Raw genomic sequence first — 16,183 nt, 5'->3', positions numbered from 1 at the left:
AAACTGCAATATAGCAACACGTATGAGCGGTCAAATAAACTCTGCATCCATGCTACCTTAGATTCTGTCTGTACCAAGACGTCATACGTCAGACGTCACACGTGGGTATTATGAGAGCCGAGTAAGAGATTTTTGTTGAGAATATAAGTAGTGGATAAAAGCATCTCAACAGCGCAGGAATAGATTAATAATAATAATCTTTTTGTTTCACATACATTAATTTAGTTTAGATAATATATAACATATGAAATTATTATTAAAGTTGACAAAGACATTGTAGAGTACATCATGGTCATCCTGGCTAGATTAAAAATATAATTATAATGATATAAATATTCAACCAGATTTTTTATTTAATATAGAATAGTGTGGCAACAGAAATGCAAGCAGTAGTAGATAATGATTATATATGGTACGAGCTGTAATTTCGGATCTAGATATTGAAATGGATATATAAATTATATTTTACTGCATTTAAATACGATTAACAGATTTTTAAGATTTTTTATTTTGTTTCAGATCGATTTTTATTTCGGCTATCCGATGGATATGGTTACGGTGACGGAGCTTCATCCCCAATTAGAAGGTAATGACAAAATTAAACATCAACTTCGCTAGTTTACTAGTTACTTCAGTAAAGAAAACTTTATGTAATAAAACTTAAATATAGTTAAATTATTTCATTTGGTTACCAAAGTAAATTAGCATTGTAATTTGTGATTCAGATATACATACAATGAGTTCGAGTTGCTATCAAATGTAATAGCGTGAAATATTGTGTAATAGGCGAGGAAGGAAGAATATTAATAGTTGTTATGCGGTAATGTTGAACACGCGGACTTACCTAAGTCTACGTGCTCGTAACATTAGGTCAATAGCCACTCAAACCACAACAAACGTCTGCATTCATGTCCATAAATTACTATTTACGTTTACATTATTAATTTGAACGGTTTGTATGTTTATTTTGTTAATATCAAGAACTTACTCAATACTTTCGAAGTAAAATTGAGACGAAAAAAAAGATTGCAGCACACAAATTATTCATATTTTAAATTTTTTAATAGTATTTTCGCCAAACAAAGTACTCAGTATTATTGTGTTCGGTTTTAAGGTTGAGTGAATGAGTATCTACAGGCACAAGGGACATAACATCTTAGTTCCCAAGGTTAGCACATTGGCGACGTAAGGAATGATTAATATTTCTTACATAGCCATTGTCTATGGGTGGAGGTGACCACTTACCATCAGGTGGCCCATATGCTCGTCTGACAACAGATACCATAAAATAAAAAATTTAATCCTGTTGTATATTTGTGTACGTGTGTTATTACGTTATTTATTGGCATGTAAAATTAACCTATTGTTGTTATATATAGTGTAACAAATTGATTGTAATTCTTATTAGTTCTTCCAGTTTACATCGTGTTATTTAATATTGGCTTCCTAATAAAATAAACAGGTACAATAATATTGCAAGTATTGATGAAATTTATGGTCTATAAATAACTTCACGATACAATAACTACGTAATATGACAATAAACGTAGCAATAAGCATAAATGTCAAGCAATTTAGAATACTGCATCGGTCTTTATTTATTGAAATGTACTTTGTTTGTGTTTTTGACCGACCTGTATAATCCAAATGAAATTAAGCTGCAGGGCACTAGTGATGATATCATTCTAACCTATTTCGGCTATGGCAACCAATCTGAAATGAGAGCAGTCAACAACGCAAGTCATGTCATGGTGCAAACACGTGGACTATGGTACGTCTAGTCGTCTATTTGGCTGGTCTGTGGTCATTGTATATGTCTCCTTACTTTCGTAATCCGATGGGACAGCAAATGCAATACGACCGGAAAGATTTCAGGCTTAAAGTCCTTTCACACTTGTATGAATGTACCAAATTCCTAATTCCGGGCTGTTACTGAGAATTGTTTTAACACTAAACTTAAAATATTTATTTATCAGATTTGGGCTTTCAATCCATTTGCGACCTTATATCCAGTTATTATAGCAACGAGGCAGTAACGCACACAGAAGACAAAATAGATAACTAATTTTAAATATGCCTTTAAATCCGACAAAATCTTGAGCTGGGTTATCGATAGCAATTACTTACACAATTTGAAGTTATATTTTTAAATGAATGTAATGTCCTTATGTTTTAAAAAGTCTGGTAATAATTATTGTTGTTTTAAGGTAGATTCACAACATTACTGTTATTTCAAGGTAACGAAAGTTGTCACTCTCAATATGTACAAAAAATAGATAAATGAAAAAGTCTGCGAGTTTTATCTTAACGACAAACCTTGAACAATTTCGGTTGCCAAACTTCATGCACTAGTTCCTTAAGCACTTCCTTTAACTATGTATTAAAATAATTTTCGACATAGGTGTCTGTTATAAATGCATCTAATTTTGACATTTGTCCAAGTTCCTATCAGCCGGTTTCTTTGAATAACTGGTTTTAGGTGTTTTTATAACAGCATTTAATTAAAAAGCGCTTTGTACTTAAAATAATTTAATGATATATTGTTTTTTTTTTCTAATGAGTTTTAAAATATTCTGTATTAAGTAAATGGTTGGGTTTTGTGCAAGTTCGCCTGGGTAGGTACTATATATATATATATATATATATATAAACTCATTATATATTTCACTACCACACAGCGATATTTAGTATTGTAATATTTCAGTTTGAAGGATGAGAGAACCAGTGTAATGTCAAGTCAAAGGAATATAACATTTGAGTTACCAAGAGCCATATCTAAAGGTGATGACCATTTATCATCAGATGACATATACGCTAATCTGTCTCAAAAATATTTATTATAAAACAAGGAATATTCCCTCTTGTTGTGTAATTTTCTTGTATTAAGTAAAGTTTTTTTCATTTCTTTTATATTAGATATTGACTTGGGGATTGATTTTTCGATGTCCGTTTAAACTATTAAATTCGTTTAATAATATTTAAAAAAATAATACAAGGTAAGTTCTAGGTAAAATTCAAAGTACCTATCTGTAAGTACTTTTTTAGTTCGGGTTGATGACACAGAAGCTGCTAATTATTCTTTAGTTTTAGTATAGTTAATGAAACAAACTTAATTTGATGTTTTTTTGTTTAAATATATTATTATTATTAAAAGCAATTATATTAGATTACCATATAGAACAATATCGTTTTATTCAAAAACTCTATAATTTTTGATACGAAGTTATAAATAATGACTATTACAAACAAAGGTAAACTTTGACGAGTTTATCACGTTTTTTGCTCACGATCAGACAAAAACCTTCTATATATTAAATAATAAACTTATAAAAATATCATAAACATGTGATTTAAGTTACTTAATATTTTTAGGTAAAAAACAATTGAAGTAACTGCTCGCTAGATACAGCGTGCTACAACCTGTTAGGTAACATTTTTAGAATTTATAATTATAAGAATGTATTTCAATATAACATACGGTGCTCATATTAAGTTATGTATACTTGTGGATAATAAATGTTAAAACTTTTTACCATAGCAATGATAAAAAAAGACGTTGTTCATTTACATATGTCATTAACGAAAGTGAATCTGGCAGTGGAAGAAATCGAAAACGTATTATGTAAACGGAAAGCAAAGAGGTCCCCGTGTTGCGTAAAGTTGTGTTACCGGTCAGGACAGATGTAATGTGCATATGACTAAAATATGTACATGTTTTTTTTTTTTAATTCATAATCAATGCTTAAGAATTGACTTAAACTGCTCGGATATTTACAATGAGTTCTTATTTAGAAATGTCTTTTAAAAGGCAGAGTTGGAGAGTTATTTTATTCGAAAATTTTATTAGATGTTCTGATCTAAAGTGATTAAAATGTTTACGATAATTGCGTTTATTTAGCTTTTAGCTATATATAAGATGGTAAAAAATCATCATAAAAAAAGAGCAACATACAGACAGACAGACGGAGTTACTTTCGCATTTATAATATTAGTATAGATAATTAGCCATTAGTAAATTATAATATTATGTATTGTTCTTTGCTCGTATAAACATTTTATGCTACCACACGTTCTGATCTTAGCATAAAAGATAATCATTATTTAAAAAAAAAAAACGCCTGCAACGCAAAGGTCACGTGACGGAAGTGAGATTTCTAAGTACCCACCATTTTTCTAAAGAAACATTTAATTTTGAAACGTTAAATATAAAATAAAATCCAACAATATGTTTATGTGCGATATAAGTTATATGTGAATTATCTGAATGTGTTATTTATTAAAATTGATATACATATATACATTTCGATTCTCATAAATTTATACCATAAAATTAAACGTAAGAAGTTAACTTATTTTTGTCGTATTATTTATTTAAAATAAATAATATGTATTCAGTATTTGTTACAGTTAGAGGTTCGATTTTATTAAAAAGTATGTATTTATGCTTATGATTTTGTATATAATGAAAAAAAATCGAGTTCCTATATACACTTGGAAGTCTTACTAATATTATATACACTATATTATATGCATTGTATTGTATTATATTATTATCGAACAATATGTATGTAAATAAAATTACATTTAAGGAATGTAATTTAATTTTCATAATTGGAATAATTTTAATTTATTTTTATTTTTATATTTGTTAAAGTTTATTCAAAAAACAAAATGTTAAATGTATAATTATAAGTATAGTATTGATTATTGTTTTAGTTCCGTAAAGGCTTTACATGAAAAAAAAAATAGTAATAGCAATTGAACTTTTACTTTTTTTTTAATTTTTAAAAGAAGAATTTATAGTAGGATTTACTGTATGATTATCAAAATAATTTATATTTATTTTTGGTTTACGTTATTTACGTTGTATTATTGCACAAGGAGCAACTTAATTTTACGATACTATGAAAATGAAAACAGACAGAATTGCCCCAATAAGGACCTTCTCTCGCTAATCTTAGAGATACTCAAGGAAGAATTACTCGAGAAGGTAGATAAAGAGTTATGTACAAAATTGTATATTATGTATTACATATATACTTAAGCCCATTAAGCTTAGGGCTATGTTAATAACAGCTCGTAAAACTAATTGTTAGATCCCGTTTATTATAATCTGGGTATATATGGACATTATTTAATCAGTTTAAAAAACTATGCAAGATAAAAATTCTGACAATGCATATAAGCTATCTCCCGGTATTGTCGATATCTCTATATTCGGCATAAAAAGTAAATTTATAATGTATTCGAATTGACTCTGAATGATTTGAACGTTTTGTTAAAATCATTCATTAGTTTTTCAACCCTCATATATTATTATATTTTTCGCTTATATTAGTTTAGTGAAGGCTTAAAGTACTTTGAATTTCAGCTTAAGAATTACTTTACTAATAATAAAAGACAATATGACTCCATACGGTCATGGAAAGTAAAAATAAAGTCACGCAAAAACCATTCAAATAGCCACCGTTTACGCAATAAGCGATTTGACGCATCGAAGATGGCGCCGGTACGTGCCTCAAGTTTTAATGGCGACCTGTATTTCAATTTAGTGTTATTGCATCATTTCTGTTTGGGCACTGATATCTAGGTCTATTATTATTAGTTCAATTTCAATAGATGATCATAAATATGATATCATAGATAATCATATGAACTCTATAAACTGTTATAATAGTTTAATGAAAAGTACATGTTTATTTAATAATAATAATCACCTAACTAATAGTAAGATTATTATTATTATTGTTAAGTTTTCAAGTGATTAATTTATGTTTGTAATTTATATTTTATTTGATGAAGAAACATGTCGTTAGAACATCAATGTGCTGGATGAAAGTAATCAGCGTGTGTTCACCTATGCAGTGTGCAATAAGGCTTTTGAACTTCTCTATAATAGGAGAAGAGCTCTTCGTCCAGCACGATTAATAATATCATATTAGGGTTAACGTAATCCAGTACAGCATCGATTTGGTCTTAAGCAACGTCAGATATTTAAGAATCCAATATAGTCATCTTTTAATTTAAATATGATTTTCTTATTTAGGAATGTTAATAATATTGTACGTTAATTTAAGTTAATATTTCTGCAGGTTGTATGCAAAATTAAAATAGCTCCAAGAAGATAAAATTAGCATTCAAAATTAATTATTATTGTCTTATAATTGCATGCAGTTGCATTAAAATTTTATTTATTTACATTAATATTTTAATTAGCTACATTTAACTACTATGTTACAGTTTAGTATAATATAGAGAAATGTTTTTTTACTCTTACATCGTATATTATTGTTTTTTTTTAAACTTGTAGTGTTGCTATTTAAAATAATATATTAAGTATGAAATGTTATAATGTTAAATGTCATAAGGCAAGAAGAAGACGGATACAATTGAAATATGTTAGAGATTACAGTGCAAGAATGAGATAGCCAAGTTTATGATTAAAGGTGATATAGTTTAATTGCTTAATCTTTCATCGCCGTCGTGCCAAAGATTAATTAAATATTATTATAAACAGAAATTATCATGAAAAGTCAGTGGTGTTTGTCTGGGTTAGAACATTAATCACCGATTAAGGCTCTGATGTATTAATAATTATTGAATGTTTTTACAGTATATAGTCACAGAGAATTTCATTAAAAAGTAGCTATATTAATCTTGTTAAAAAATAAATAGGATTTTAGGAGAAAATTTCTAATAATAGGATTAGCAACTATTTTGTTTTTTTTTTAGGGTATTGATTGACAGGTTAAAGTCGTTAATTCCATACATAATATAATATAAGCTATCAATTCAACAAATACAAAAAAGAGGGTTTTTTCAAATTTTGCTTCGAAATACTGATGTGACAATTGTTTTATCAACTTTGATTTTGAATCCTGGACAAACAATTAAAAGTAATTCGCCTTCCATTAATTGGGAGTTGGTTGTTACAGAATGCAACATTATTTGTTTTATTATGTAATTTTGATTTCGTTCTGCACACATCAGATGGTATAAAAACCTTATTATTTTTCAGCATATTTTTTTTTAGTTGTACTGTTGCTTGTACATACAACATATTACAAAACAAAGTCCGGCTACAGCGTCTGTCTGTCCGAACGCGATAAAATCAAAACTTCCGAATGCATTATCGAACGGTTTTCACTAATAGTCGGGATGAGAAGTCTTGAGGAATGTTTAGGTGTATAATTCGTGAGTTATTTTTTAGGATTGTTGAAGATATTAGGAATAAATCATGTCACTATCAATATAGTTATGTGTTACCATATAAAAGTTTTATGTAAATCCTCTTACTGTGCGAAGCGAGCCAAAATAAAATAAATAAAAAAATAGCCGAGATGGCCCAGTTGTTAGGACGCGTGTATCTTAACCGATGATTGAGGGTTCAAGGCCAGACAAGCACCACTGAATTTTCATGAGCTGAATTTGTGTTTATAATTCATCTCGTGCTCGGCGGTGAAGGAAAACATCGTGAGGAAACCTGCATGTGGCTAATTTCAACGAAATTCTGCCACATGTGATGTGAGCAGCGTGGTGGAATATGATCCAAATCAAAGGGAGAGTAGGCCTCAGCCCAGCAGTGGGAAAATTTACATACTGTAAATGTAATGTGCGAAGCGGGGATGGATAGCTAGTCTTGAATAAATAAATGATACACATCATATAATATGTATATATTGTTTGTATAAACATTATCAGATTTTCATGTATAATGTATGCCTATATCTCTATAAATGTTTATGCAAGAAGCGACGAGGAAGTTTATCAATTGCACATCTAATTATACATCTGCATAATTTAATCACAAATTCTTGCAATAGTAATGCAATAAACAACGATTAATTATTACTAAGTAATTTTATTGTTTTTGATATTATCTCATCGTGTTTCAAGTTAATTTTAAATAGTGTTACTAAGACATTATCGGATACGGACGGTATTATTCAATTCTAAAGTATATTCTTCTAATACTATGCTTCTCTTTGTACGAGGCTTGGTGATTTTTATATTTTTTATTTGATAGTTTTAAAAACACGTTTATGATAAATAATAATGAGAGAGATGAGCTCAGTATATGGAGGAGCCAAGATTGTGCAATGAATAGAACTTGGTGGAAGGGCTTTTGCAAGACTATCTGGGTAGTTACCACCTACTCGTCACATTATTTACCGTCTAGCAGCAATGATTAGTAATGTTGGGTTCCAGTTTGAAGGGTAAGTAAACCAGTATAAATACAGAAACAAGGGATTTGACATCTTAGTTCACCCAACTCACCCAAGGTTGGTATTGCATTGCCAAAGTATGGAATGGTTAAAATTTCAAACGGCGCATTTGTCTATGATTGGTGACCACTTACCATCAGGTAGCCCATTTGCTTATTCATCTATTAAATAAATAAATAAAACAACTCTATAATTTTAATCAAAGATTATAGGTTCGAACCCGGCTATGATTGTTCAAACTATTGAGTTTTCGGGTGCTTAATTGGTTTTTATTATTAATCTAGAGCTCAAGATAAAGGATAACGTTGAAAGGAGCCTTTAACGTGTCGGACGAAGTTATAACAAACGTTTATAACCAGATAGAATAAGCTCCAAATTTCCTGCTTGAAATAAAAGAAGGGCTTTAACTTGTAGTAGGATCTAGTAAATAATAAACCATAGTGATACTTCATGAGTACTGTGTAACTTAAAGAATGTTGATAATCTTCAAAAATAAAATATACATTTTCGTTTCTTCGTGTATATTAAATCAAATAAAATTGTCTTTCGTTATTATAAGAAAATGAAATCATTCTAAAAGTATCCACAACGACAATAATGTTATATTGTATACTGTATAAGAATTCAAATTAATTACTCATACGGAAAATCCTAAATAGAAGAGATGAACTTCTCATGAAATTTCCATTTTTTATCGTGTTTAATGGCAATAAGTATAGAAACGATCAGGTTTCTCCATATCTGAGTTTCCGAGTATTTCCTTGTAAGTTTATTTTCTTATTATCTTTAGAAAATAATAGCAGATTATAATCTCTGTATTCGGAGAGTCCAGCAATAGTAAAGATGGAAGATATTACTTGGATATAGTTACAGATATATACATACATATGTATATATATATATTGACATTGGCGCTGTAGAAAATTTTAAAAACTCCTTATATCCACAATGCACGACCAACCTTCGGAACTAAGTAACATCCCTTGTTCCTGTAGTTACACTGGCTCTTAAAACGAACGGAAACGGTAAGGATACGGAATCTGAAGTATTGTCGTTTTTAGGTACTATATGTGATATGTACCTAGTACTTTCTTGAACAATATCCTAACATCAAATAATTTTATCTTAGTTCTACTGCTGACTAAAAGTATTCTCTTACGGGGAATGTTAAGGCATATGCCAAATTTAATTTCACACATGTATTTTTTAACCACGCAGCACGAGATGAATTATGATCAGTGCTCGGTTTAAAATTCACGACTCTCATGAAAGATTCACGTTCTTTTGAGCATTGGGCTATTTGGGTTCATGTTTAACAAAAATTCTTACATACGAAATTGATACACTATTACAGAAATTACAAGCACAGCATCTTAGTATAGATAACAAAAATCGCTTTGCAATGGAATATTAAATATTGTTAATTTAAATTTGTAAATATCTCAAAGTCATTTAAATCTAAGTGTTTTAGGGATTAAGCGTAGGTCAAGCGCTTTATCCATTAGCTTAGGTAATTACGAAATTTGAATTTGTCTTTATTCATTCCATGATTGATTATATGATAAATAATTAGACAGTCGATTAATATTGTCGAGACAACGAATGTATGAACCGAGATGGCCCAGTGGTTAGAACGCGTACATCTTAACCGTTGTTTCGGGTTCAAGCCCAGGCAAGTACCACTGAATTTTGATGTGCTTAATTTGTGTTTATAATTCATCTTGTGCTCGGCGGTGAAGGGAAACATCGTGAGGAAACATGTGTCTAATTTCAACGAAATTCTGCCACATGTGTATTCTACTAACACGCATTGGAGCAGCGTGTTGGAATATGCTATAAAAAATCTCATCAAAGGGAGGACTCCTAAGGCCTCCTTAGCTCAGCAGTGAGAAATTTACAGGCTGTTAATATATGTAATGTAATGAATGTATGCTATATGAAATTTCAAAAGTTCCCATCAATAAGCTTGGATTGTCTAAAAAAGAATCACCGATCGTAAATACAAATATACTTAAGAAAATAATTTGACTTGACAAGTTCGATATTAAAGTAACTTATAGTACTTACAAGTTATAACTTAGATCGGATGAATATTATACCATTTAAATGTATATAATATTACGTATATAAGGGGTAATTTTAAAACTCGACCTCGTCCCAAATACCAAACGTCATGTATTATTATTTCTGAACAACTACAATTTAGCTACCTATATAAGTATTAAGTGCAAATAATATGTTAGTCTAAATTTAATACAAGTATATATGTAAAAATATTTAGTTCTTGTTGAATAAACTAGAATAGTCATTTGTTGTGTTAATAAAAATTCATGTAGGTATAACTAAAAGAGTTCCTACAATTTGAATTAATAAATAGTAAAAACTTAATATTTAATGTGACCTTAAGGTATGATTAAAATTTTATACTTTATACTATTTATGTTATCAATCTTGATTGCATAGATATATATGCAGAATACTTGTATCATTATCCGGTTAAGTTACCGGAAAAATCGTAGTTTTCCTTAGTCATTCCTCGAGTTTATTGAATTATTAACAGATGATTAATTAAATCGTTACGCTTACTAAGCTATATTATTTGAAGAGGATTTTGCTTTTTACTTTATAGTATACCTTTACTTATATTATTTTAGTTGTTTTTTAAAGATCTATAGACATTACAAGATATAAGTATGCATGGAGTACGCACAAGAAAACAAATGAAATGATGTAAAAGTTGAGGATTTATTATTTAAATTCCTTTATTTGGTGTAGAAGCATTACTCTCTTATTTACACTTAAGTAAAAAAAAATACCTTTCGCAAAAGAAAATGCCTGAGAAGAATATCTGACCAGACTTTTGTAATTGTTTACAATTTTCTATATGATAAGGAAGTTCCTTGGAGGCGATTGATTCATTCCCAAAATGAACATCATCAAAAACGAGGATCTTTTGAAATATAAACATTCATTATTTATAACGAAATATCGAATTGAAATGGAAAATCAATCAAGACGTTCTTTGTTAAAGTTTTTATGTCTTCAAATGACTTATAGTTTTTGAATACAATTTCTTAATTTCCTAATTTGAATCGTCTTAAAAAAGAGTCGATAGACACTAAAAACTTCAAATGTCCGGTTGATGATATAATCATAGTTTAGACGTGTCTGTTATGTTGAATTACAATTATGCAGTAATGATTTTACATAATCTCAAAATAGAATTTGTACATATTTCTAAACGTTTCGACAAAATAACTTTAATAAATATAATGACTTCTATTAAAGATTCAAGGAAAATATATTGTTTCTATTTAGTTAGATATTATTATATAAATTTGTTTATTCAAAACTGCGTTGTCTGGAAAAAATCACTTCTTCAGTGATAAGAACGTCCGGATGTTTTATTCTCACTATTGACAGTCTTAACCTGTTTTTATTCTACTGAGGGGAATAACAATAATTATTAGTATAATTATTAGTATTATTATAGTTATTAGGTAGTTAAAATAATTGAATAAATAATAACGCTTTATACTGGACGCTTATATTATACACATAAAATGAATTTGCATATTTTTATGTTACGTTTTTTTGGTCATAATTTAAAATTAAATTTGTTCCTAAAAGCAATGGAGATGAAATATCACAATAATACTAAATATATTAATATGAAACGATCCAAAAAAAATCGTATAAACTCATTGATAAGACGTAACGAAAACCTGTATTTTAGGCAATACCTCATGATTTAAGCTGCAGTATTACGTAATTCAGAAACTAGGTCAAAATTGTCTGTGTATTAAGGCAAATGAACAAGGACCTCCAGTTATCACATATTTTAACTCTTCAACTTTTACCTACTGTGTCTAAAATAAACGAATATTTGTCTAGAAGGTTACTCCATCGAGGTCGATTGCTTTCCGCGACTACTTAACTCAATTGTTAAAATATTTTTAAAACGTTCCTTTTGACGTTTCGTAATGTGTTTAAAATAATTTAAACGCTATTCAGACAAAGCTTGACATGAGTTGAACTTGCATCTGGCATTGTCCTACATTTATAAATGAGAGGATACACTAAGTGTCGACAAAGGTGTATTAGAGGACGATCTTAAATATTTAATATTATGTTTACTTTATAAATATAATATATTATTATAAAAAATACTTACGTTTTATAGGATCCCATGTCGCCTTAAAAAACGATAAACATTCACTAAAATATTAAAATTGAATCATGAGAAACAAAACAGAACTGGCTGATAATTTGTGGCACTATGTTTTTTGAACCAATGTCCTAATTTTGAATTTTAGAACGCGTTCGGTGCGAGCGCGCGCCGTTCTCGACGAACGTGCTGGCTCGTCGACTATCGCGGAGTGAGGCTGGATGCAGCCTTCCTTCAACTGTACAGGCGCTGAGAGAGAAAGTTAGCAGTTATCAAACTTCGCGGTTACGTTCGACGATGACGCTATCTTCACCGATTGCGTATTCGGTGACAAATTAAATTTTCGCGTCCCAGAGATTTACGCGCTACTGACACGGTGAACCGACGCCGTTTCTGCAGCCCTACTTTAGTTTTGTTTACTATTATCTCACCTCTAATCGATATAAAATTTACTTAATATTTCAATAAATTCTATAAATATTCTTAATAAATTGCGAGAGAACGATCATGTGATCTTATTAATAACAGGATGTTTTGCTTGATTGAGGAAAGAAGGTATTATCAATTAACTATTAAATATTAGTTCTTGTGTTAGCCTTAAACGTCTATTTATTATATAGTTTGATCTATTGATTTTATTATACGTTACTTGTAGCCAGACTTACTGACATCGTGAATAATTGCACGTAAGCCAGTTCAAGATATCTTAGCAACTTTCAATTATTTGTTTGGAAATAGGCTTATTATTGTTATTTATTGTACCTTGATAATAAATTGAATTACAGTCACAAGTTCAGTTGTTTTTCAACTTAGTATAACTTTGAACTATTTATATGTAATCTTTTTTTTATGGTATAGGTTGGCCGATAAGTGTATGGGCCACCTGATGGTAAGTGGTCACTACCGCCCATAGACAATGGCGCTATAAGAAATATTAATAATTTCTGATATCACTGATGCGCCACTAACCTTGGGAACTAAGATGTTATGTCCCTTGTGCCTGTAGTTACACTGGCTAACTCACCCTTCAAACCGGAACACAATAATACTGAGTGTTGTTGTTTGCCGGTAGAATATCAGATGGGGGTGGTACCTATCCAGACATAAAGCCCTACCACCAAGTAGATCAATGAATCAATACGTATTTTGTATCTTTTAAAAAAGAATTCGGCATTCTTTACTCAAAAAATCTTGTAAAAGTCTATATATCAAGGAAGGCTTACTTTTGAAATGAATTTCAAGTTATAAAAGTGAAGTAAACAAGACAAATAAACAGGAAATAATTATTCTTTAATTATGTTAACCCAAACTACACAAGATATTTTTTTAATAGACTTAAGGGAAATATTAACTTGCATATATAATTATATACCCCACAGGTTATTTTCTATATCCTGTGTAATTGAAAACGTAATTATATCCAGCATATATGTTCATATAATACGTAGTATGTTCATAATTTTATTAACAGTCTGTCTGGCAATTGTTTACACTCTCACTCCTCCCCAAGGACTGGCAGATCGGGACAGACTTGAAAGTCCATCGAATTAGGTGATACGAAATAGATGCACTTGTGTTTTCAAACATTTTGGTTAGTTCTTTGCAGCATCACAATTCGAAAGTATATTGTTCTTTTATAATATTCTTAAGTTCATATCCAGCACAGTCTCCAACAGTCGTTTCTATTTCTCCATGTCTATTTCAATTCGGTCAACTAGATTTATGAAACTTTATAAATGTGAACTGTGCCAGTTGAATTAAATAATTTATTTCTATTTATTTCTATCTATGCTTTTTTCTTGTTAATCAATCTTAAAAAATATGTTGTTTTAATGTTTACAAAGTACTGTTAAGTAAACGAATTTATTTAAATTTATCTTCTAATTGATATGTTTAAAACTATTCATGCTGACTTTGGTAAAACCGCTATGAATCACTATTTTTACTTGTAAAATTTGAATCATTATTTGTTGGTTTTTTTTTGTTTTTAATGTAATTGTGTTTAAAAGTTACTTTGTTGTATTGAATGAATCAAAACAATGTTGCATGGAATTAAGACAAACAAAACTTAAAATGTACTTATATGCCATTTGCTTAGCTATGTTGTGCAGTACTAACTCTAAAAAGGTCTTAATTAATATACATATTGTTATTTATATTACAAAGTTTTTCCACTTAACTACTAACATACATTTTATTTTTACTTCTAAAGTTTCGATAACAGCTTCGTCTGTATTTAAAACGCCATTTTTTCACAAACCCATGGTTAATATCGTAGATTATTCAAGTTCGACCAATTATATCGCGTAAATTCGAAGTCAAATGTTGTTTACTTAGTTTTTGTCCTTCTTTTATTTGGTATAGACTATTAGCATTTCTTTACGTTATTTAAAAAGATCTTTTTTTTTCAGATGATGCTATGTAATTGATATGTATTTGTATTTTCCATTGCTCTTAATAACCGAATGATTGGTATGGGGTTTCCCTATTTTTTAACAATGGATTTATACTGATTTTATTAGTATATGAGATTAATACCACGTGGGGGGAAACCAGAGGAAACAGAATTAATCCTTAATTATTATTGTCAGTAACTCCCTTGATTCATAACATACTAATTTTATAGAGATAAGATTTGTTTTTCCAGATTCAAATTAATATGGAACTTCCATGTTCGATTGTTTCGAGATAAATCTATACATATATATAAACAATATATAAAGTGCACAGTGTACATATTATATATGTCATATTTTTCAATTTTAATGTCAACAATCGGTTCGATCGCATAAAAGTTGACATGTTGCGGCACCATTTAGAGGCCAGTTAAAGTAAAGTGTATTGTAACTGCACTGGCAAATGGAGAATCACCTCATCAAGGTTGGAACAAGATGTTATGTCCCTTGCGCCTGTAGTTACAGTAGCTTACTCACCCAACTAAAAGAGAATATGCGATGAGTGGGTGGTGGGACCTACTCAGACGGACTTGCATAAGCCTGTATAATACTAATATTTGTTATAAATATTAAAGCCTTAATTTTGCCCGCACGAAGTGAGAACGGGTCGCTTATACGGTTCGAGTCGATCTAAATATACACGTGAAACACTAAGTGAAATTCTAAAATTAAATTTAATATTAAGACTTTAAATCCTTCATTATTATTGAAGAAGATATTTTATAAATATATCATTATTTTGTGCCACATTTATTTATAGAAAATTAAATTGTCTTACATCTATATTTATATTATAAAGATAGAGAGTTTGAATGTTTGATCGTGTTAATCTCCGGAAATGCTCAGTTGATTTGAATAATTATTTCATATATTCCGTTTATTGAGGAAGTTTAAAGGCTGTATAACTTAACGCTAGGACACAAAGGAGTTTTCATATACGTCTATATAAAATGTATGGAATACGATTTAGCTGCCTTAAAACCGCTCGACACAGCCACCCAGAAAGTTTGTTGGTCTGGATGTTTGGTAATCAATCATAAGCCACTTGATATATTTCAATTAAAAGTCATTCTAAATTTTATAACCATAACATTAAGGAAAATGTTAGTAATTCATAACAATTCTACTAAAGTTCTATCTTCGCCGATTGAAGCCGGGTAACAGCTAGTGTATAAAATAGCTCAATACCAAGTTACAAAATAAAAAGATTATTCTCATGTCCGTTATAAATATAAACATTGGATCGGAGAAAGAGCGGTCATTAAGTTGATCGTTGATTACGCAACACGTGGGTTAAATATTATTGGATTGTGAGCGGTGTCCGCTTTCACTTT

General features: G+C 29.7%; 1 protein-coding gene across 2 annotated transcripts in view; it reads right to left on the bottom strand.

The window, feature by feature from the left end:
• The window catches only part of LOC125065554 (heme peroxidase 2), a 40,585-nt gene extending 27,980 nt beyond the window's left edge, over positions 1 to 12,605 (bottom strand). For both annotated transcript variants that reach the window (XM_047673226.1, XM_047673225.1), the window contains exon 1: positions 12,400 to 12,605. In XM_047673226.1, the coding sequence (XP_047529182.1) occupies positions 12,400 to 12,416 (17 nt within the window). In that variant the 5' untranslated portion in view covers positions 12,417 to 12,605. The remainder of the gene's footprint in view (positions 1 to 12,399) is intronic.
• Between the last annotated feature and the right edge of the window lie 3,578 nt (positions 12,606 to 16,183).

The sequence above is a fragment of the Vanessa atalanta genome, chromosome 8 (genome assembly GCF_905147765.1).
Source record: "Vanessa atalanta chromosome 8, ilVanAtal1.2, whole genome shotgun sequence".
NCBI classification, from domain to species: domain Eukaryota; kingdom Metazoa; phylum Arthropoda; class Insecta; order Lepidoptera; family Nymphalidae; genus Vanessa; species Vanessa atalanta.
Note: the sequence above shows the minus strand (reverse complement) of the source record. Positions and strands in the feature narration are given on the sequence as shown.